Below are 25,423 nucleotides of genomic sequence, written 5' to 3'. Positions count from 1 at the left end.
TATATTTTCCCCAGAGTCCCAGGGAATAAGCATGAAGAATTTGGTGCAGACTGGACAAAAATTTAGGAGTTAATAAGGGGGATGAAATCAGAAGAAGAGTAAGGTGTCCGGGTTTCGTGATCGTCTATATTTTCCTCAGATTCCGAGTTAAACAAGAATAATTTGAAGCAGAGCGACCAAAATACAAAGAATAGGGAGAGGAACATTTTATATCCCACATAAAACCGACGAGGACTGTCTAGCTACCTTTATTAACTGTTCCATTGGAACAATTCCGTACTTGGATTAGTTCCAACAGTTCCAGTTCCAGCAACGGAACTGGAACTGGATCTCCCATCTCTATTATGGACATCCCCTAAAGACTATTCTATTATGAAATTATTGATGATTAAAAAATACTTCATATCCCATGAAAACACTGATGGAACAAAGTTGACATATTCTGATGATACAGTAGAACCTCGAAAACTCGGCCTAATGTGGACCGAAGGGTGGCCGAGTTTGTGAAAATGCAGGGTTATCGGGAATGGGGTTAAAAAAATTAAGTACGAGTGTTTCCTCAGAAAATACTGTACTGTACTTGTATGTACTGTTTACTTGAGAATATAACAGAGAATAAACTGCCCAAATACCCTTAAACAAAGGAAAAGTACGTCCTTTATGAAGGCATAGAGCCTTTACTACATGAAAATGAAAATTAATGAATACACTGTGTACAGTAATTTACCTGATAAGACAGACCTCAGAAAAATACTTTATGAGAGCATTTATACTTTTATAAAGCTGTCTATAATGAAAATTAATTAACTAAGGATTTTTTTGCCCTGCCAGGGTGTGCCCGAGTTATCCGGAGTGCCGGGTTATCGAGAGCCGTTTTCGAGGTTCTACTGTATTGCTTCATTAAAAACTCTTTATTTAGTCTGTGTAATGTGTGCTTTATTCACGTATTGAATCTTACTGTCAAATTTAGTTCCAGTATTCTTATGCTACAACTTTCAAAAATTTCCTCTATTTAGATGTTTTCGCTGAGCTTTTTCAACCTAATTCCAACATTTTTTTTTAATGGGATAGTTAGTAAAGGGCCTGTAGGCTAAATCCACGAAAGTCCTTTCACAAAAATACATTAAATGCGTAGGGCATGTTTAACGCTTGTAAATATTGTGAAGTATATAATACAATATTTATTGTACATAATACAATAAATTACGTGCCTACGTTCACAATTCATCGTAGATGACGGTTATTTCGATTTCTTTGAAACGACACTTGAAAACTGCTCGCAATATGCAAACAATTGATACGTAGTTCTAACAACGATCGCATCAGGACTGATCCAATCTAAGCTTTAATATACCGAGTTTATCAAGCATCTTCACTATCGTTTGCGATGATCGCACCCATAATACAATGTCGTGTTTATCACTGTATTACGATACGCATAAACGAATTTGACTAAAGAACTTAAAAGCGGAGAATTTCTAGCTTGGCTGGCAGGCTAATTGCTTCCAAAGGAGGATTCTCGGCCTAAAAGACGGAGGGTTGAAAAACGATGCTTAAATCTAGTCAGTGCTCTTTTGTTAAATCAAACAACAATTAAATTGAACGAAAACAATGGGAATGATTTTATTTTTTTAATCACAAGTTAATGTATTCCATGAAAGAAAAATATTTAATTTCATATACAATATATACAGAGCTGAATTAAATATTTATCATAATCATTTCTTAAACAACAAAATCATGAATTCTACAACCTTCTTGGTGAACTGAAATCAAGAAATATAAACAGCATGCAGTATATATTATAATAAACTAATTACTCAAATACACTCTACTTAAAGTTTCATGCATACATTCATCAATTAATTCTACATCAATATGGAAATAGGAAAATAGTTTTGTACTCTTTACTCTTTATTTGACAATTTTTTCTTTTTATAAGTAAAAACTAATTTATTAAAAGCACTTTTCTAACAGAGAGTATACTATTATTTAAAACTTAAATTTTAAAATCTTGTTATTGCCTTCTTAAATCTCATTGATGATCTATTTTCTAATAAACTTTGTAAAGATTTTTTTTAAATTATAACGTTACAATTTCGTATAAATTTTATTATTTATACGAAAGTATATAATTCAGGTATGGTTTCAACTTTTACCCATAAAAAATATGTTGTAATGCCATGTAGTGACACAAAAGAGCAAAATATTTATAAATGAATTTTACATATAATTATATATATCACTATATAAAATATATAAAATCAATATATATAATATTACTCTTACAGGTAGAAGTTGAAACCTCAGTCATGTATTCTAACAAAACAGGGAATTTCAATTACTTTACACATCTTTAATTACATTTTATAATTTTATTATAGTTAAAAGTAAAACAAGCATTATAGAAAGCAAATAGGAAAATGAATCCTCACATTATTAGCATTCTATTATGTAAAAAATTTTTCATACTTTTGCTTCTTTATATTTTCACATTTTTCTTATAATATGATGATAGAAAATTATCTAATTTGGAATGAATAGGGTCTAATTATATATATAAAAAATAGAATTTAAAATATTATTTATAAATGTATTTCATTAAATCTTCCAGTACAATAGATCATCAATATTAGTATTTTATCTTCAGCACTTTGATTCAAATCTAAACGGTCACAAAATATAGATAACTTAGGTTTAATAATTATACAAATAATAGAAATTGCATTTAATTTAATTTTAAATAATTTTTGGAAATTATATACCACGTTTTATATGAATGACATTACATCTATGATTGAGAGAAAATTAATTTCTTACTTTAAAAGCAGATAGCACATCAAATTCTATTAAAAGGAGCCATCAATATGGATAAATACACTAAGAAAATAGATTTTTGAAGCGCTTTCTTTTAAATATCATAATAGTCCTTGATCTAAATCCCTGAATGAACTGCATGATATCCATTTTTGTACTCTGTAATCACTTATATGATTCAAGTATGATTTCTAGGGAAACAAGAGGAATCTATTAATTCGTATCAAGTCATTTATTCCATCCTCGAGTTCGCCTTTCCAATACAAGGTTATGAATCAACACGGAGTGTATCTGTCAATTTTTAAAACAATGCATTATTTCGTAACAATTTCTGTCCAAACAGGCACTTTTTCAATTCACAGTTTTACATTTTTACTCCTTTCTTTTTATAGAATTAAGTTAAAACTATTATTTAACTTTGATAAATTAATTTTTTCCTAATACAAATAAAACTTTATCATGTACATTGGTCTGTTGTCTTAAAACTAAAAGAAATATTATACATCACTAAGGAGCAGTTATATCAAATGGAGCTGAGAGGGGTGGATCTATACTGGTACTAAACTCTGACGGTGTTGGTGAAACTTCTGGTTGTGCTGGACTTACATCATCAAAACCAGGACCAAGACTAAATGGTGAAGGATCATTTGATGGCATTTCTGTACTTAACAAATCAAGATCAGCAGGAGACGTTTCAGCTGATTCAGCTTGTCTTCTATCCTCTGGTATTACTTCTTCTTGCTTCTGTTCAACCTGAATATTATTACGCTCACTACTAGTATCTATATTTAAAGGAGGGCGTCCTCTTTTCCTAGTTGGCACATCAGTACGCATTAACTGCATCGATATTTTCATTTTTTGAAGCATGCTATCTGGTACAGAAAATCCTATTATTTCATCCATCATTAAGCCAGGATTATTGCGGTATTCTTCAGATTCGGCAAGTTGGCGAATATCCTCTACAAGTAACATGTATGCCTTACCTCCAGTAGCAGGCATTTGATTCTGATCATAGAGCCATTGTTTATCTTCTTGATCACCCGAATATTTAAATATATCTGGATGTTTTATGTAAAGTCTACCTCTAGTTGCACCTAAACCCAAGGCTTTATTAGCCTTAGCACCCATAATGAATTGTGTTTCAGGAGTTAATCGAGCCGGATCCCATTTTGGTCCCTCTCTCTTTACCGGCTCCGACGATTTTAGTTTCGAAGGAGTCGAACGTCCAGATATATTACTGTGGAAATGGATTGGAGGTCTTCCTTTTTTCTTTTTAGGCTTAATTAAATTTTGACTAGCTTCAGAATCTGTATCCGAATCTTTTCTTTTTCTTCCAGGACCTTTATGATAAGTTCGCCCAGGTTTAATTTCAGGTGGGCTGTGATATTCAACATCTGAGCAATCAACTGCTGGACTATTTCCTCTAGTATGGCTCCCTTGATACATTTTCTTTGCTTCTTCTAATATCTGCTTACACACACCATGAACATGATGCTCAGATACAGAATTTTCACCATTATTTGCACGAATATTTTCTAAACCCGGTTTGAAAAACTTCTCTAAATATCTTTGAATAATTTCATCTATTTCTTTGTTGATACTAGTTTGAAGATTCTGCCTTAATAAATCTAAAGATTTGATAGGACTGGAAATGCATCCTAACTTAGCTCTGTTCATAGCTATTCCTTGAGACCGATAAGCTGTGCGATACATCAAAGTACTCGCAGAAAAATTACTGAGATTGTGTGTTCTCATGTGCGCTGTATTTTCCCACTTAACCATAGGAATGCTTTTGATATCAACCTTTCTCATATCACAAAAAAATGGATTCTTTCGGACATTATCAACCTTACCATTTAAAGCACCTCCGCCATTATTAACTTTTTCTGGTGAATAAATTCGAATCTCTGGGATGGAAGAATTCATGATACGTTTTCACTTTCACTGAATCAAATACACAGCACAACTCACGAAACATCCACCATTTTTAATACATTTTGCCCTCTATCGGTTATTGCTTCATTTAAGAAATAAATTGTAAAAAAATTTGCTAATTCAAAAATCGAATTTATATTTTTAAATTAGATCTAAAATAATATAAAATATTAATTTATATAATGTAATATTTAAACATTTTTTATATATTAATGCAAACCGAAACACTACGAACGAAGATTTGATTTATAAGAAAGTCCATCAGTGGCAGAGCGGTTCCGTTCTCTGAACACTGATAGTACAGTCGTGGATTTGCGCCTTGTCAGGACGGGCTGGCCACGTGGAGTTTTTCGAGTTTTTTCCACGTCTGTAATCCCTGAATAGGAGCCGGTTATCCTTAAAAAGATCTCCCGGAAGGCATTTTCCCCTAGGTAGATCGCCCAAGTGTTGCGTTGCCGTAATTTAACAAAAACAAAAAAAAGAAATAAAATTATCAGATTTCTTTCAGTCGAACTTATCGAATTATATATTATTTTAACTTTGAAATATGGAATTTTGAAAATATTTACTATATTTTTAAATACATCGTTGAATGATAAATATACAGTCAACCAGATGATCACCCAATAATGCACTGAAATCTACGGCCAGGAAGGATACTTTTTGAAATTGATACGAACCATGAGAACTTTCACATGCGTGGATACTAAGAGAACCTTTTTAATTAATTAACATCGCTGCTTTTTATTTAATGAATGATATCAAAACGGAAAGCTAGAACACCTGACGAGAGCTCATAAATAGGGCCGATAAACGTTTTGTGACGATTATGAATAAAAATTTCCAGCGTAACGGCAAAAATTTTAATATTAGAGAGTAATATGGACAAGAATAAATAAACTAAATAATGAATGATTTCAAAATTTATTGTTCAATTTATTTTATTAACATAAACAAAAGAAAAAAAATTATAATTTTATACTGTATTTTTTACTATAACAAAATATTTATATTTTATAACAAAAAGTGAAAACATAAAATTAAGCTTTACTAGAAACAAATAAATATATATAAATAAATTTTGATTTAGAATAGATTAATAGATATAAAAATGATAATTTTCCTTGTTAAAAGTGAATTGTTTAATGAGATGCACTGTTTGTATGCATAGGAAAGCATGAATTATTCATGGGAAACATTGATGGAATGCAATACTCCAGAATTCCAGGTTGATACATGGGATAAAAATATGGTTGCATAGACATCGCGGAAATTCTTTCTAAATATCTTGAAGCTATTTCGGCTCTACGGTCGTCTTTTTTCTTCGCTAGAGTAACGTACAGAGGTTTCGAAATTAAAAACTTTCCATTCATGTTGGCGATTGCTCTGTTGGCTTCTTCTGGAGTACTAAAACATACAAAACCGAAACCTTTGGAATTTCCATTAGCATCGGTCATAACTTTGGCACTGGTGATAGTGCCGAAAGGTAAAAATTCTCTTGCAAGATTCTGATCATCAATTGTGTCATCCAAATTTTTAATGAAAACATTAAGACCTTGATCATATTTAAAGTTTTTATACCTTGCATCACTCTCTTTTATTATTTCATGAACATAGTTCGCTCTTACTGACTTTCCTCTAGCCCAACCAACATAAAGAATTTTTCCATTTAGTTCTTTACCATTCATTTCTTCAATAGCTTTTTGTGCATCTTCGGAATTTTCAAAATTTACAAATCCAAATCCTTTTAATTTACCAATTTCATCGGTCATAGCTTTAGCACTGGTGATATTTCCATATTTTTCGAATAATTTTTTCAATTTTTTATCGTCTAAATCTTCTCCAAAATTTTTAATGTAGATATTTGTAAAGTTAAACTTATATCTATCCAAGCAATTTTCACGTTGGGTTCGAGGGATAAAATTACCAACATAAATTTTTTTTCCGTTGAAAAACATACCGTTAAGTTTTGAAATGGCTTTATTTGCCGCTTCTTCCTTCTCGAAATGTACAAATCCGTATCCTTTCGAAATACCTCTTTCGTCGGTTACAATTTTGCAAGAAAGAATGTTTCCAAAATTTGAGAATGTATTGTATACTTCTCTGTTCGTGATATGCTTTCCCAAATTTTTGATGAAAACATTTCCGATGCCAGATTTTCTTAAAGTAGCATCTCTTCGATACCACATAATACGGATTGGCTTTCCGCATATCAAATCATAATTCATTGTTTCTAGTGCTTTTGCTGCATCTTCGTAATTTTGAAAATTAACGTAAGCATAACCCAACGATCTTCGCGTACTTCTATCTCTGCATACACGAATTGATAAAATAGGTCCTATGGCAGAAAACTTCTCATGTAGCACGAATTCCGTTCCATTGGGATGCAAATCACCGATATATAGTGAAGCCACCGGTAAACTATTATTAGAAATAGCTCCTTCCATTTTACGCAGAAAACTTTAGACACTTATAAAAATACAATTCGACTACTTGTTATCCTATTTGTTAGCTTTAATATCGAACAAATATAAATATCAAACGAATACGAGTATTTAAATTATTGCACGAGTTAAAATTCTATTATTCGAAAACGTTAAATATTTTCAAATAAAATGTGGATAATTGATTTTATAAATAAGTAGTTAAAAATATTAATGTAAATATTATTTAAATAAACATTTTATATTTTAAAAATTATTTTCATTTAAAAATTATTACATTTTTATGTTCTGTAATTATAAATGTAATGCATTTTTCCTCTTTTAAAATCATATTTGATATAAATTTTGGCAATTTCAAGGATAACATCGTTTAAATTAACTCAATTATAAATGAGAAAAGTCAGAACGAGCAATCAATAGCCCACGGACTGTGTAATTCGAATGCAAAATAAACATTTTCTCTGATTATTCAAATATAAGTAAAATTAAACATTATTCAAAAATTACAATGATCAGTGCGCCACTATGTGTCTATGATGTGAACTAACGAGCGAAGAATGGCGGAGGTAAGGGAGAGATAGAATGTTTAATAAAGAAAGAGCGATGTGATATTTGCAATTATATTATTAACATATTCAAAATATACACATTTTATACTTGCATCGGAAGTTATGAGTTAAGTAATGATATAAATACAATTTAATTTTGTAGAGGAAAATACGAATATATATCATAAACATTATACATACTATAATTGAAATTTTATATGAAAATGCTATATTATAACGTGCAATCTAATTGGATGATTTTATGATTATTAAAATGATATATCCAATGACAGATGCTATTACATATGACGTCATCTTTGATGTTAGGTTCTGGTTGAGTTATAAGCCTAATATATTTTTGTTGGATATTAATTTAATTAAGTACTTTTAAATTCTTCAAAAGATTTTTTAACATAATAAAAGTATATACAAAATTTTATTTACAGCCATATGTTAGTCTTATTCATAGTTTGACCTATTCAAATACATTACACTAATCAAAATTTTATATTGTTGTTTTGATATAGTTTCAACTTCATAACAATTGAAGCACTCAATTACTAAAAGTTAATACACTTTTAAATTTTATGTAAAAATTCATTGAATGTGGAGTATTATACTGAATTTAAAATTTACATTACTCTCTTGATCTTAGTTTTGACAGTAAAATGAAAGTATATTTTAAACAAAGATATCAGCATAACATTCAAATTAACAGACAGAAGAAAACTATAAAAATAATTCATTTTCTTAATATTTTGTCATACATTTTTTTTAAAACATATCATTGAAATCACAATAGCAAAGTTGCAGCCAAAGTTTTCATCTCTAAAATGCGAATGTCAGTGCTGCTATCTTGTAAGAGACGTTCAATGTTCACGTTTTAGAGATGAAAACTTTGGCACAACCTTGCTAATACTTTCATTTTAATATAAAGCTATGTAGACTGATAGATGTGTATTGGAAAAGAACAGATTATGCAAAATTTTAAGGATAATTTATTAATTGTTAAATTAATTTAATTAAATTTTTATTCTAATAAAAAGTTTTGACTATGTTAATCATGTAATTGTGAATAATATAATAATAATAATAATTTGTTTTGCATGGTTAGATTGTAATTTAAAATTAATTATCAAAAGAATTGTTAATTATTTTGTGAATTTTAAATTATCAAATCTCTGTAATAAGTTTTTATATTCAATAAAGTAGTCAAATGATTGGGATTATTGTTTTATGATTGTTGAAGAAATTTTTCTGGAAGAATAAAAACAAGTTTAAAACTGATTTAATTCATATGCATTGAAAGCAAAAGTCGATAAATGAAAATCAGATTTGATAAGAGTATCTTATAATTTATAATTATTAAAGTTGTTATTTCATTTATCTGTAATATAGAAATAACTTATAAAGTAAAAATATATTGATATAGAACAGTCTTAATGGAACCAAATGAGTTGAATGAGAAAAAACCCTTTAAAGATTCTTTATCTCTATTTAGTTTTAATAAAATTTAACAATTTAAAATATATTTAATCTCATTATAATTTCAATCAATGGCTAAAAAAATTTTTACAAATTAATTTTAAAATTTTTTATTCAAATAATTGATAAATAATTTTGCAGATTATGTAATCAATATCAAAAGTGCTCAGCAATTAAATAAAGTGAAACAAAACACCTTTTTTTGCCGAGAAATAAATATAATTGTAAAAAACAAACGTTTTCAGCCCAATTAATAGGCCATCTTCAGGTCGAAAATGAAAATGGAACGTAAATGTTCCATGAATAGAACATAATTTTTTACAAGAGAAAAATAATGGAAGAATATATAAAAATTAAAATAAAACAAAAAATAACATAAATCTTCAATGTACTAATTCTGGTCCACGTTTCTAGTAAATTTCTTAACCAAGTACTTCCATGCCGAAGGCAGTCTCTTGGCATTCCTCGCATTTAAACCCATCTCCTATCCTACTTCTGTATATTTCAATCTTCTCCACTGTCATTGCTAAAGTTGGGAAAGACAGAGGTTTGATGATTGTTGCCTCATCCCATTTTACCTCAGAGCCATTTTACCTCAGATTTTGTCCCAAATGGGCTTGCGCCATTTGGGACAAAATCATTGAATTAGACGCTTTTCTTATGGCATGTCTATGTTCTTTGAGCCTTACTCCCAAGTTTCTTGTGATGATGCTGATATAATCTTTTTTAACATCCAGTTGTAAGTTCTCATAAGGAATCTTATACACCCCTGCTTTCTCCTCCGCTTTGATACTATCCTTATCATTTCTCAAGATCTTATACAAATTAGGAGCTCTTCTTAAAACCATTCTTGATTCCTTTCGACTAGCAATTTCTTTCATAACACTATTCACACTACTATTATAAGTAAATTTCGCGAGCCTAGTAGGAACATTACTTAAGGTTCTTTTTACTATGCCCCTTTCATACTTCTTAAGTGTTCCTACAATTACACTTTTTTTGTAACCCAGGGTCCGGGCCACCTGCAATACTCTACCAATCTCCTTCGCCCTGTCACCGACTCGGTCACAATATAAATAAGCTCTCCTTATTAATGCTCGGAAGGCTGCCATCTTATACCGATATGGATCCATGGACTGGGAGGGTATATACAATGGGGTGTGTGTAGGTTTAATATAAATGCTTGTGGACAAATGCCCTTTCATAAACTGGATATTAATGTCCAAGAAGTGCACATTCAAGGAACTCTTTTGTTCTAATCTCAATTTAAGTACATCATTGTTATCATTGNCCTTCTCGTATCCTACTTCTGTATATTTCAATCTTCTCTGCTAAAGTTGGGGAAGACAGAGGTTTGATGATTGTTGCCTCGTCCCATTTTACCTCAGAGCCTTGGGCTTGCGCCATTTGGGACAAAATCGTTGAATTAGACGCTTTTCTTATGGCAACTGGATGTTAAAAAAGATTATATTGGCGCCACCACAAGAAACTTGGGAGTAAGGCTCAAAGAACATACATATGCCATAAGTAAAGCGTCTAATTCAATGATTTTGTCCCAAATGGCGCAAGCCCAAGGCTCTGAGGTAAAATGGGATGAGGCAACAATCATCAAACTTCTGTCTTCCCCAACTTTAGCAATGACGGCAGAGAAGATTAAAATATACAGAAGTAGTATAGGAGAATGCTGTTTAAATGCAAGGGATGCCAAGAGCCTGCCTTTGGCATGGAAGTACTTGGTTAAGAAATTTACTAGAAACTTGGACCAGAATTAGTACATTGAAGATTTATGTTATTTTTGTTTTATTATTTGTTTTATNGTAACAATTTCTGTCCAAACAGGCACTTTTTCAATTCACAGTTTTACATTTTTACTCCTTTCTTTTTATAGAATTAAGTTAAAACTATTATTTAACTTTGATAAATTAATTTTTTCCTAATACAAATAAAACTTTATCATGTACATTGGTCTGTTGTCTTAAAACTAAAAGAAATATTATACATCACTAAGGAGCAGTTATATCAAATGGAGCTGAGAGGGGTGGATCTATACTGGTACTAAACTCTGACGGTGTTGGTGAAACTTCTGGTTGTGCTGGACTTACATCATCAAAACCAGGACCAAGACTAAATGGTGAAGGATCATTTGATGGCATTTCTGTACTTAACAAATCAAGATCAGCAGGAGACGTTTCAGCTGATTCAGCTTGTCTTCTATCCTCTGGTATTACTTCTTCTTGCTTCTGTTCAACCTGAATATTATTACGCTCACTACTAGTATCTATATTTAAAGGAGGGCGTCCTCTTTTCCTAGTTGGCACATCAGTACGCATTAACTGCATCGATATTTTCATTTTTTGAAGCATGCTATCTGGTACAGAAAATCCTATTATTTCATCCATCATTAAGCCAGGATTATTGCGGTATTCTTCAGATTCGGCAAGTTGGCGAATATCCTCTACAAGTAACATGTATGCCTTACCTCCAGTAGCAGGCATTTGATTCTGATCATAGAGCCATTGTTTATCTTCTTGATCACCCGAATATTTAAATATATCTGGATGTTTTATGTAAAGTCTACCTCTAGTTGCACCTAAACCCAAGGCTTTATTAGCCTTAGCACCCATAATGAATTGTGTTTCAGGAGTTAATCGAGCCGGATCCCATTTTGGTCCCTCTCTCTTTACCGGCTCCGACGATTTTAGTTTCGAAGGAGTCGAACGTCCAGATATATTACTGTGGAAATGGATTGGAGGTCTTCCTTTTTTCTTTTTAGGCTTAATTAAATTTTGACTAGCTTCAGAATCTGTATCCGAATCTTTTCTTTTTCTTCCAGGACCTTTATGATAAGTTCGCCCAGGTTTAATTTCAGGTGGGCTGTGATATTCAACATCTGAGCAATCAACTGCTGGACTATTTCCTCTAGTATGGCTCCCTTGATACATTTTCTTTGCTTCTTCTAATATCTGCTTACACACACCATGAACATGATGCTCAGATACAGAATTTTCACCATTATTTGCACGAATATTTTCTAAACCCGGTTTGAAAAACTTCTCTAAATATCTTTGAATAATTTCATCTATTTCTTTGTTGATACTAGTTTGAAGATTCTGCCTTAATAAATCTAAAGATTTGATAGGACTGGAAATGCATCCTAACTTAGCTCTGTTCATAGCTATTCCTTGAGACCGATAAGCTGTGCGATACATCAAAGTACTCGCAGAAAAATTACTGAGATTGTGTGTTCTCATGTGCGCTGTATTTTCCCACTTAACCATAGGAATGCTTTTGATATCAACCTTTCTCATATCACAAAAAAATGGATTCTTTCGGACATTATCAACCTTACCATTTAAAGCACCTCCGCCATTATTAACTTTTTCTGGTGAATAAATTCGAATCTCTGGGATGGAAGAATTCATGATACGTTTTCACTTTCACTGAATCAAATACACAGCACAACTCACGAAACATCCACCATTTTTAATACATTTTGCCCTCTATCGGTTATTGCTTCATTTAAGAAATAAATTGTAAAAAAATTTGCTAATTCAAAAATCGAATTTATATTTTTAAATTAGATCTAAAATAATATAAAATATTAATTTATATAATGTAATATTTAAACATTTTTTATATATTAATGCAAACCGAAACACTACGAACGAAGATTTGATTTATAAGAAAGTCCACCAGTGGCAGAGCGGTTCCGTTCTCTGAACACTGATAGTACAGTCGTGGATTTGCGCCTTGTCAGGACGGGCTGGCCACGTGGAGTTTTTCGAGTTTTTTCCACGTCTGTAATCCCTGAATAGGAGCCGGTTATCCTTAAAAAGATCTCCCGGAAGGCATTTTCCCCTAGGTAGATCGCCCAAGTGTTGCGTTGCCGTAATTTAACAAAAACAAAAAAAAGAAATAAAATTATCAGATTTCTTTCAGTCGAACTTATCGAATTATATATTATTTTAACTTTGAAATATGGAATTTTGAAAATATTTACTATATTTTTAAATACATCGTTGAATGATAAATATACAGTCAACCAGATGATCACCCAATAATGCACTGAAATCTACGGCCAGGAAGGATACTTTTTGAAATTGATACGAACCATGAGAACTTTCACATGCGTGGATACTAAGAGAACCTTTTTAATTAATTAACATCGCTGCTTTTTATTTAATGAATGATATCAAAACGGAAAGCTAGAACACCTGACGAGAGCTCATAAATAGGGCCGATAAACGTTTTGTGACGATTATGAATAAAAATTTCCAGCGTAACGGCAAAAATTTTAATATTAGAGAGTAATATGGACAAGAATAAATAAACTAAATAATGAATGATTTCAAAATTTATTGTTCAATTTATTTTATTAACATAAACAAAAGAAAAAAAATTATAATTTTATACTGTATTTTTTACTATAACAAAATATTTATATTTTATAACAAAAAGTGAAAACATAAAATTAAGCTTTACTAGAAACAAATAAATATATATAAATAAATTTTGATTTAGAATAGATTAATAGATATAAAAATGATAATTTTCCTTGTTAAAAGTGAATTGTTTAATGAGATGCACTGTTTGTATGCATAGGAAAGCATGAATTATTCATGGGAAACATTGATGGAATGCAATACTCCAGAATTCCAGGTTGATACATGGGATAAAAATATGGTTGCATAGACATCGCGGAAATTCTTTCTAAATATCTTGAAGCTATTTCGGCTCTACGGTCGTCTTTTTTCTTCGCTAGAGTAACGTACAGAGGTTTCGAAATTAAAAACTTTCCATTCATGTTGGCGATTGCTCTGTTGGCTTCTTCTGGAGTACTAAAACATACAAAACCGAAACCTTTGGAATTTCCATTAGCATCGGTCATAACTTTGGCACTGGTGATAGTGCCGAAAGGTAAAAATTCTCTTGCAAGATTCTGATCATCAATTGTGTCATCCAAATTTTTAATGAAAACATTAAGACCTTGATCATATTTAAAGTTTTTATACCTTGCATCACTCTCTTTTATTATTTCATGAACATAGTTCGCTCTTACTGACTTTCCTCTAGCCCAACCAACATAAAGAATTTTTCCATTTAGTTCTTTACCATTCATTTCTTCAATAGCTTTTTGTGCATCTTCGGAATTTTCAAAATTTACAAATCCAAATCCTTTTAATTTACCAATTTCATCGGTCATAGCTTTAGCACTGGTGATATTTCCATATTTTTCGAATAATTTTTTCAATTTTTTATCGTCTAAATCTTCTCCAAAATTTTTAATGTAGATATTTGTAAAGTTAAACTTATATCTATCCAAGCAATTTTCACGTTGGGTTCGAGGGATAAAATTACCAACATAAATTTTTTTTCCGTTGAAAAACATACCGTTAAGTTTTGAAATGGCTTTATTTGCCGCTTCTTCCTTCTCGAAATGTACAAATCCGTATCCTTTCGAAATACCTCTTTCGTCGGTTACAATTTTGCAAGAAAGAATGTTTCCAAAATTTGAGAATGTATTGTATACTTCTCTGTTCGTGATATGCTTTCCCAAATTTTTGATGAAAACATTTCCGATGCCAGATTTTCTTAAAGTAGCATCTCTTCGATACCACATAATACGGATTGGCTTTCCGCATATCAAATCATAATTCATTGTTTCTAGTGCTTTTGCTGCATCTTCGTAATTTTGAAAATTAACGTAAGCATAACCCAACGATCTTCGCGTACTTCTATCTCTGCATACACGAATTGATAAAATAGGTCCTATGGCAGAAAACTTCTCATGTAGCACGAATTCCGTTCCATTGGGATGCAAATCACCGATATATAGTGAAGCCACCGGTAAACTATTATTAGAAATAGCTCCTTCCATTTTACGCAGAAAACTTTAGACACTTATAAAAATACAATTCGACTACTTGTTATCCTATTTGTTAGCTTTAATATCGAACAAATATAAATATCAAACGAATACGAGTATTTAAATTATTGCACGAGTTAAAATTCTATTATTCGAAAACGTTAAATATTTTCAAATAAAATGTGGATAATTGATTTTATAAATAAGTAGTTAAAAATATTAATGTAAATATTATTTAAATAAACATTTTATATTTTAAAAATTATTTTCATTTAAAAATTATTACATTTTTATGTTCTGTAATTATAAATGTAATGCATTTTTCCTCTTTTAAAATCATATTTGATATAAATTTTGGCAATTTCAAGGATAACATCGTTTAAATTAACTCAATTATAAATGAGAAAAGTCAGAACGAGCAATCAATAGCCCACGGACTGTGTAATTCGAATGCAAAATAAACATTTTCTCTGATTATTCAAATATAAGTAAAATTAAACATTATTCAAAAATTACAATGATCAGTGCGCCACTATGTGTCTATGATGTGAACTAACGAGCGAAGAATGGCGGAGGTAAGGGAGAGATAGAATGTTTAATAAAGAAAGAGCGATGTGATATTTGCAATTATATTATTAACATATTCAAAATATACACATTTTATACTTGCATCGGAAGTTATGAGTTAAGTAATGATATAAATACAATTTAATTTTGTAGAGGAAAATACGAATATATATCATAAACATTATACATACTATAATTGAAATTTTATATGAAAATGCTATATTATAACGTGCAATCTAATTGGATGATTTTATGATTATTAAAATGATATATCCAATGACAGATGCTATTACATATGACGTCATCTTTGATGTTAGGTTCTGGTTGAGTTATAAGCCTAATATATTTTTGTTGGATATTAATTTAATTAAGTACTTTTAAATTCTTCAAAAGATTTTTTAACATAATAAAAGTATATACAAAATTTTATTTACAGCCATATGTTAGTCTTATTCATAGTTTGACCTATTCAAATACATTACACTAATCAAAATTTTATATTGTTGTTTTGATATAGTTTCAACTTCATAACAATTGAAGCACTCAATTACTAAAAGTTAATACACTTTTAAATTTTATGTAAAAATTCATTGAATGTGGAGTATTATACTGAATTTAAAATTTACATTACTCTCTTGATCTTAGTTTTGACAGTAAAATGAAAGTATATTTTAAACAAAGATATCAGCATAACATTCAAATTAACAGACAGAAGAAAACTATAAAAATAATTCATTTTCTTAATATTTTGTCATACATTTTTTTTAAAACATATCATTGAAATCACAATAGCAAAGTTGCAGCCAAAGTTTTCATCTCTAAAATGCGAATGTCAGTGCTGCTATCTTGTAAGAGACGTTCAATGTTCACGTTTTAGAGATGAAAACTTTGGCACAACCTTGCTAATACTTTCATTTTAATATAAAGCTATGTAGACTGATAGATGTGTATTGGAAAAGAACAGATTATGCAAAATTTTAAGGATAATTTATTAATTGTTAAATTAATTTAATTAAATTTTTATTCTAATAAAAAGTTTTGACTATGTTAATCATGTAATTGTGAATAATATAATAATAATAATAATTTGTTTTGCATGGTTAGATTGTAATTTAAAATTAATTATCAAAAGAATTGTTAATTATTTTGTGAATTTTAAATTATCAAATCTCTGTAATAAGTTTTTATATTCAATAAAGTAGTCAAATGATTGGGATTATTGTTTTATGATTGTTGAAGAAATTTTTCTGGAAGAATAAAAACAAGTTTAAAACTGATTTAATTCATATGCATTGAAAGCAAAAGTCGATAAATGAAAATCAGATTTGATAAGAGTATCTTATAATTTATAATTATTAAAGTTGTTATTTCATTTATCTGTAATATAGAAATAACTTATAAAGTAAAAATATATTGATATAGAACAGTCTTAATGGAACCAAATGAGTTGAATGAGAAAAAACCCTTTAAAGATTCTTTATCTCTATTTAGTTTTAATAAAATTTAACAATTTAAAATATATTTAATCTCATTATAATTTCAATCAATGGCTAAAAAAATTTTTACAAATTAATTTTAAAATTTTTTATTCAAATAATTGATAAATAATTTTGCAGATTATGTAATCAATATCAAAAGTGCTCAGCAATTAAATAAAGTGAAACAAAACACCTTTTTTTGCCGAGAAATAAATATAATTGTAAAAAACAAACGTTTTCAGCCCAATTAATAGGCCATCTTCAGGTCGAAAATGAAAATGGAACGTAAATGTTCCATGAATAGAACATAATTTTTTACAAGAGAAAAATAATGGAAGAATATATAAAAATTAAAATAAAACAAAAAATAACATAAATCTTCAATGTACTAATTCTGGTCCACGTTTCTAGTAAATTTCTTAACCAAGTACTTCCATGCCGAAGGCAGTCTCTCGGCATTCCTCGCATTTAAACCCATCTCCTATCCTACTTCTGTATATTTCAATCTTCTCCACTGTCATTGCTAAAGTTGGGAAAGACAGAGGTTTGATGATTGTTGCCTCATCCCATTTTACCTCAGAGCCTTGGGCTTGTGCCATTTGGGACAAAATCATTGAATTAGACGCTTTTCTTATGGCATGTCTATGTTCTTTGAGCCTTACTCCCAAGTTTCTTGTGATGATGCTGATATAATCTTTTTTAACATCCAGTTGTAAGTTCTCATAAGGAATCTTATACACCCCTGCTTTCTCCTCCGCTTTGATACTATCCTTATCATTTCTCAAGATCTTATACAAATTAGGAGCTCTTCTTAAAACCATTCTTGATTCCTTTCGACTAGCAATTTCTTTCATAACACTATTCACACTACTATTATAAGTAAATTTTGTGAGCCTAGTAGGAACATTACTTAAGGTTCTTTTTACTATGCCCCTTTCATACTTCTTAAGTGTTCCTACAATTACACTTTTTTTGTAACCCAGGGTCCGGGCCACCTGCAATACTCTACCAATCTCCTTCGCCCTGTCACCGACTCGGTCACAATATAAATAAGCTCTCCTTATTAATGCTCGGAAGGCTGCCATCTTATACCGATATGGATCCATGGACTGGGAGGGTATATACAATGGGGTGTGTGTAGGTTTAATATAAATGCTTGTGGACAAATGCCCTTTCATAAACTGGATATTAATGTCCAAGAAGTGCACATTCAAGGAACTCTTTTGTTCTAATCTCAATTTAAGTACATCATTGTTATCATTGATTCTACTCATAAATTCATGCACCCTACTATTAGTGAATTACTTGTTAGAAGACTAGAAAGAAGGGTTCTTCATAGTTTCAAAGAAGATATCATATATTTCAGCAGGTATGTGGATGACCTTCCTTATCTTATGGAGAAATAATAGATAACAATGATGTACTTAAATTGAGATTAGAACAAAAGAGTTCCTTGAATGTGCACTTCTTGGACATTAATATCCAGTTTATGAAAGGGCATTTGTCCACAAGCATTTATATTAAACCTACACACACCCCATTGTATATACCCTCCCAGTCCATGGATCCATATCGGTATAAGATGGCAGCCTTCCGAGCGTTAATAAGGAGAGCTTATTTATATTGTGACCGAGTCGGTGACAGGGCGAAGGAGATTGGTAGAGTATTGCAGGTGGCCCGGACCCTGGGTTACAAAAAAAGTGTAATTGTAGGAACACTTAAGAAGTATGAAAGGGGCATAGTAAAAAGAACCTTAAGTAATGTTCCTACTAGGCTCACAAAATTTACTTATAATAGTAGTGTGAATAGTGTTATGAAAGAAATTGCTAGTCGAAAGGAATCAAGAATGGTTTTAAGAAGAGCTCCTAATTTGTATAAGATCTTGAGAAATGATAAGGATAGTATCAAAGCGGAGGAGAAAGCAGGGGTGTATAAGATTCCTTATGAGAACTTACAACTGGATGTTAAAAAAGATTATATCAGCATCATCACAAGAAACTTGGGAGTAAGGCTCAAAGAACATAGACATGCCATAAGAAAAGCGTCTAATTCAACAATTTTGTCCCAAATGGCACAAGCCCAAGGCTCTGAGGTAAAATGGGATGAGGCAACAATCATCAAACCTCTGTCTTTCCCAACTTTAGCAATGACAGTGGAGAAGATTGAAATATACAGAAGTAGGATAGGAGATGGGTTTAAATGCGAGGAATGCCGAGAGACTGCCTTCGGCATGGAAGTACTTGGTTAAGAAATTTACTAGAAACGTGGACCAGAATTAGTACATTGAAGATTTATGTTATTTTTTGTTTTATTTTAATTTTTATATATTTTTCCATTATTTTTCTCTTGTAAAATATTATGTTCTATTCATGGAATATTTACGTTCCATTTTCATTTTCGACCTGAAGATGGCCTATTAATTGGGCTGAAAACATTTGTTTTTTACAATTATATTTATTTCTTGGCAAAAAAGGTGTTTTGTTTCTCTTGATTGTGTAATCATTGAAATCAACAAATTTATTTGAATGGCTTAAATTACATTGATTAAATATATATAAAGTGTAAATTATTTGCAATAATTTTAAATTAATCAATAATAAAATGAGATAATTCAACATTAAAATTAATATTTTTATGAATATATAGTAATAGAGAACAATGAATTTAATATTCAGTATAATTATATAATTAGTTTTAACATAATTATATAATGATGTTAAAACTAATTGTTTTTAATTTGAAATGATATAAAAAGTTTTTGTGGCGTAGTAAACACTAGTATTGTGTTTTATTCTAAAGACACATGGCAAATTTTCCATCAAATTCCTTTGTTAGTTGAGTTCAACTAATTAGAATAAAACACAATACTAGTGTTTACTACGCCACAAATATAAAACAGGACACGGTTTCAAAAAGAAAATCAAAAGATAAAAAGTTTTATTAAAATATCTAATATAGCTTCATAAAATTTTTCCTTGTAATGTAGTAATATAGAATTAAGTTCTGGACTATTTTTATTTAGAGTCACAATATTTGTTGCATTCCATTGCAACAATAGATGCAATATAGTGTAAGTTACAAGTCACATCATAATTATTGATCACTAATGAATAAAAAGTATGAACTAGGTTATATAGTACACAGCAAAAAAATTGCAACAAATGCAATGTCTCTTCACATGTTTATTTCCCAATTAAATCATAAAATTTATTTACTCCCACAACCTACAAACTTGACACTTATGATTAGTTATGAAAATCAGCATTTAATCATTGTTCCATTTTTGGCAATGCACTTCTCAAGTTTATGAATCATGCTGGTCACAAGTGACTCCACTCGCTCAGCATTGATCGCGTCCCAACCTCTTGCGCTTTTGCAATGAAGATTTTGTTTTCAGGATCTTGGTGCTCTAGCTAGTTCTTGAGGATAGACCACAGGTTTTTGATCGGATTAATATCTGGATTTAAGGCCAGCTAGTCCAGGACATTGATGTTGTGGTCCACAAACTACTGTTGTGTTGACACAACATGTGGGTATGTGTTGTCTTGTTGAAGAGTGTATCCTTCTGGATAGAGCAAAGCCATCATCTCCAAAAGACATTCATACAAGATGTTTTAATATTGTTCAGTGTTAATGGATCCTCAGGTGATTTTGAATGAAAGATGATTCTTACTTACCAAAGTTTTTACTGTTCTTCTGCATAATCTCTGGACTTGCTTAGTACCCATTTTCTGGCAGATACTGTACTCCTTTGCAAAGCCATTTTCACAGATAAACTGCAAGGACCATTCTTTTGCAGCTGGAATGACATCTGTTAATGGAAAGCATTGAACCTTGTAAAAGACAAAAAATTATAGAGACATGTCAGGTAAATAGATGAATGCTCAAGGATCTTCCAACCCTGTTTCAGAAGCATTGTTGTTATCAAACCAGCAAGTTTTCAATGAGCATTATCATGTAACAAAATTGCTGTTATTACACAAGTGCAGGTTGTAAATGATATTCAAGGAAGTTCTTCTGAGTTGATTCCCATTGACAAATGCTGTTCTAGCTGCAATAGAGCAGTCCATGCACTTTATTTGTGAAAACAATTCCACCAACAGAGTACAGCAGCTGCCAGACATTTGTCAACAGATACTACAATGGCTAGAAATGATGCAATTGGCCTGTAAAATCTTTAGTAAGTACAACTCACTTCATAATTTTTTATTCATTAATGATTAATAATTATGACATGACTTTTGTATATGAGAAAATGAATGAAATATATTTAAGAACATTACATCAGATATATTTCTGCATTTGTTCATTCTGAAAATTATTAAATAATAATAAAATAATGAGTTTTAACAGCAAAAATCTCTAATTTAATTATTCATTACAAATTTCAATCGTTCCATCTTTATTTGAATCAGAAAAAAACTACAATAAAACAAATGCTTAATACTTTTTAGAAGTTAGGTTGGAAATATTTATAATTGGGATAAATAGAATACATTTATTTTGATAAAAAATGTTTTTGGAATACATCATTCCAGTCTCAGATTCTTCTCAAAATAGAAAGTTTTGAATTAATTATTTTCATACAGATTTAGTTTAAATATGTTAATTTGGTTACATATACATATAATATATATGTACCAAAACTTTTAATGCATTTTATAACAAAACAAAAATTGTATCTTTTATAAAACAAGAATTAAAACAATAAACTTTTTAATTCATAAATGTTTTTGACATTTGTTCATGTTCAGATAAAATTTTTTGAAATATTTTATTTTTAAAGTAAGAAGTCAAATATTCATATAAAAATAAGCATTCTATAATTTTTGACTGCATTTAAAAAAGATAGAGAAAATAATCTATTAAAATCAAAAAACATTTTGTTTCATTTAAATGTTCTTTCAAAAATTTTTATACAAATTGAAATGATATAATTCTTTGAATTTGTATTCTCTTTAGAAGTCTATTTTTTTCAGCGTATTTTCTGTTTAGCTATTATTTGTTTATGCCATTACTTTTATATTGTTCATCATTTTTTCAATATTTTGGATGTTCAACATTTTAACATGGTATCTTTTTATAATGCAAGAATTATTTCAATAATAGATATAGACTATTGATTTCATTGTAAGGATTAGAAAAGTTTTATCATAGTAATTGGAAATTTTTGAATCAGTAAAAAGAAAGTTGAATAAAAATGTGATACATATATTTTTTTCATATATTTTAAAATTATAATATCTTAAATTATATATTTTTTAAATATTTAAATAATAGGAAATTTATTATAATACATTTTTACTGTTTACATAATTTTTTAATGTAAATTAAACTGATTTTCTTAATTATAAATTAATTTTTAGAAATCTAATAGGAGCTGTAGTTTTGCTGAATTCTTTACTTATTGATATTGTTTAAAGTTATTTGTGCTGATTAATAATTCATACTTTCTTGCCATTACTAATACCATGAATATCCTATGAAATGTTCCATTTATTAAATTATTAAATAATGAAGTTAAAACAAGTTATTGTGCACTTTTTAAATAAATTGTAAAAGTAGTTGCAAATCTTTTTGAATGTTCTGTTTTGTCTTTTTATTGATTAATTTTTAAATTAATCGCACTTAGTATACATACAATTTTTTGTTTTATTTGTATATCATACCTTGTCAAAAAAGACAAACTTTCATGTGATAATTTATAATATTTTCTTGTTGATATACTCTAAATATGTTGTTATAATTATAAAATTATTAATGTCAAATGAAAATTTAGATATAATAATATGTGACAAGAAAATATATGCTACATACATTCTAATTGATTTTTCTTTTTTATAGTTATAATACATATCTGCAATTATTACATTATTATGAATACAATAGTAACTATTATGAATACATTTAAGTTTTACACATAAATTAATTTTAAATATGTGTTCATCAAAACTAAAAGTAACAAGTAAAGAATGAGAAAACAAATGTCTGAAATTCCAAAACACTATGACTGAATATTCATAATTTTTATTTTCAAAGGATTTGAATTATTTAATTTTTAAAAGACTTTTCTTTAAATGGTTCTAAGGAGACAAATCAGTTCAATCAANATTTACAGCCATATGTTAGTCTTATTCATAGTTTGACCTATTCAAATACATTACACTAATCAAAATTTTATATTGTTGTTTTGATATAGTTTCAACTTCATAACAATTGAAGCACTCAATTACTAAAAGTTAATACACTTTTAAATTTTATGTAAAAATTCATTGAATGTGGAGTATTATACTGAATTTAAAATTTACATTACTCTCTTGATCTTAGTTTTGACAGTAAAATGAAAGTATATTTTAAACAAAGATATCAGCATAACATTCAAATTAACAGACAGAAGAAAACTATAAAAATAATTCATTTTCTTAATATTTTGTCATACATTTTTTTTAAAACATATCATTGAAATCACAATAGCAAAGTTGCAGCCAAAGTTTTCATCTCTAAAATGCGAATGTCAGTGCTGCTATCTTGTAAGAGACGTTCAATGTTCACGTTTTAGAGATGAAAACTTTGGCACAACCTTGCTAATACTTTCATTTTAATATAAAGCTATGTAGACTGATAGATGTGTATTGGAAAAGAACAGATTATGCAAAATTTTAAGGATAATTTATTAATTGTTAAATTAATTTAATTAAATTTTTATTCTAATAAAAAGTTTTGACTATGTTAATCATGTAATTGTGAATAATATAATAATAATAATAATTTGTTTTGCATGGTTAGATTGTAATTTAAAATTAATTATCAAAAGAATTGTTAATTATTTTGTGAATTTTAAATTATCAAATCTCTGTAATAAGTTTTTATATTCAATAAAGTAGTCAAATGATTGGGATTATTGTTTTATGATTGTTGAAGAAATTTTTCTGGAAGAATAAAAACAAGTTTAAAACTGATTTAATTCATATGCATTGAAAGCAAAAGTCGATAAATGAAAATCAGATTTGATAAGAGTATCTTATAATTTATAATTATTAAAGTTGTTATTTCATTTATCTGTAATATAGAAATAACTTATAAAGTAAAAATATATTGATATAGAACAGTCTTAATGGAACCAAATGAGTTGAATGAGAAAAAACCCTTTAAAGATTCTTTATCTCTATTTAGTTTTAATAAAATTTAACAATTTAAAATATATTTAATCTCATTATAATTTCAATCAATGGCTAAAAAAATTTTTACAAATTAATTTTAAAATTTTTTATTCAAATAATTGATAAATAATTTTGCAGATTATGTAATCAATATCAAAAGTGCTCAGCAATTAAATAAAGTGAAACAAAACACCTTTTTTTGCCGAGAAATAAATATAATTGTAAAAAACAAACGTTTTCAGCCCAATTAATAGGCCATCTTCAGGTCGAAAATGAAAATGGAACGTAAATGTTCCATGAATAGAACATAATTTTTTACAAGAGAAAAATAATGGAAGAATATATAAAAATTAAAATAAAACAAAAAATAACATAAATCTTCAATGTACTAATTCTGGTCCACGTTTCTAGTAAATTTCTTAACCAAGTACTTCCATGCCGAAGGCAGTCTCTCGGCATTCCTCGCATTTAAACCCATCTCCTATCCTACTTCTGTATATTTCAATCTTCTCCACTGTCATTGCTAAAGTTGGGAAAGACAGAGGTTTGATGATTGTTGCCTCATCCCATTTTACCTCAGAGCCTTGGGCTTGTGCCATTTGGGACAAAATTGTTGAATTAGACGCTTTTCTTATGGCATGTCTATGTTCTTTGAGCCTTACTCCCAAGTTTCTTGTGATGATGCTGATATAATCTTTTTTAACATCCAGTTGTAAGTTCTCATAAGGAATCTTATACACCCCTGCTTTCTCCTCCGCTTTGATACTATCCTTATCATTTCTCAAGATCTTATACAAATTAGGAGCTCTTCTTAAAACCATTCTTGATTCCTTTCGACTAGCAATTTCTTTCATAACACTATTCACACTACTATTATAAGTAAATTTTGTGAGCCTAGTAGGAACATTACTTAAGGTTCTTTTTACTATGCCCCTTTCATACTTCTTAAGTGTTCCTACAATTACACTTTTTTTGTAACCCAGGGTCCGGGCCACCTGCAATACTCTACCAATCTCCTTCGCCCTGTCACCGACTCGGTCACAATATAAATAAGCTCTCCTTATTAACGCTCGGAAGGCTGCCATCTTATACCGATATGGATCCATGGACTGGGAGGGTATAT

At 29.6% G+C, this 25,423-nt stretch overlaps 3 protein-coding genes and 2 pseudogenes across 5 annotated transcripts in view; 1 reads left to right on the top strand and 4 right to left on the bottom strand.

The window, feature by feature from the left end:
- Positions 1-3,054: 3,054 nt before the first annotated feature.
- On the bottom strand, positions 3,055-4,813 carry LOC111618869 (deoxynucleotidyltransferase terminal-interacting protein 1-like). Its single transcript, XM_023360484.1, has one exon. The coding sequence runs from the start codon at positions 4,741-4,743 to the stop codon at positions 3,325-3,327; it is 1,419 nt and encodes a 472-aa protein (XP_023216252.1). The 5' UTR covers positions 4,744-4,813; the 3' UTR covers positions 3,055-3,324.
- A 990-nt stretch (positions 4,814-5,803) lies between these two features.
- LOC111618870 lies at positions 5,804-7,330 on the bottom strand (annotated as a pseudogene).
- Positions 7,331-11,054: 3,724 nt separating this feature from the next.
- Positions 11,055-12,721, bottom strand: LOC111618866 (deoxynucleotidyltransferase terminal-interacting protein 1-like). The gene has a single exon (XM_023360483.1). The coding sequence runs from the start codon at positions 12,649-12,651 to the stop codon at positions 11,233-11,235; it is 1,419 nt and encodes a 472-aa protein (XP_023216251.1). The 5' UTR covers positions 12,652-12,721; the 3' UTR covers positions 11,055-11,232.
- A 991-nt stretch (positions 12,722-13,712) lies between these two features.
- On the bottom strand, positions 13,713-15,238 carry LOC111618868 (annotated as a pseudogene).
- Positions 15,239-15,640: 402 nt separating this feature from the next.
- LOC111618864 (mesoderm induction early response protein 1-like) overlaps positions 15,641-25,423 on the top strand; it is a 159,711-nt gene continuing 149,928 nt past the window's right edge. The window contains exon 1 of one of the 3 annotated variants that reach the window (XM_023360481.1): positions 15,641-15,670. In XM_023360481.1, coding sequence (XP_023216249.1) covers positions 15,662-15,670 — 9 coding nt within the window. In that variant the 5' untranslated portion in view covers positions 15,641-15,661. The remainder of the gene's footprint in view (positions 15,671-25,423) is intronic. The other 2 variants (XM_023360471.1, XM_023360474.1) reach the window with 2 other exon arrangements.

This window comes from Centruroides sculpturatus, unplaced genomic scaffold (genome assembly GCF_000671375.1).
Source record: "Centruroides sculpturatus isolate CEXI.00-Female unplaced genomic scaffold, Cexi_2.0 scaffold149, whole genome shotgun sequence".
NCBI classification, from domain to species: domain Eukaryota; kingdom Metazoa; phylum Arthropoda; class Arachnida; order Scorpiones; family Buthidae; genus Centruroides; species Centruroides sculpturatus.
This window is presented reverse-complemented; position numbering and strand designations above follow the sequence as displayed.

What these genes read in the sequence shown, in the direction of transcription:
- LOC111618869 (XM_023360484.1), bottom strand. Translation starts at nt 4,743, where the DNA reads ATGAATTCTTCCATCCCAGAGATTCGAATTTATTCACCAGAAAAAGTT.
- LOC111618866 (XM_023360483.1), bottom strand. Translation starts at nt 12,651, where the DNA reads ATGAATTCTTCCATCCCAGAGATTCGAATTTATTCACCAGAAAAAGTT.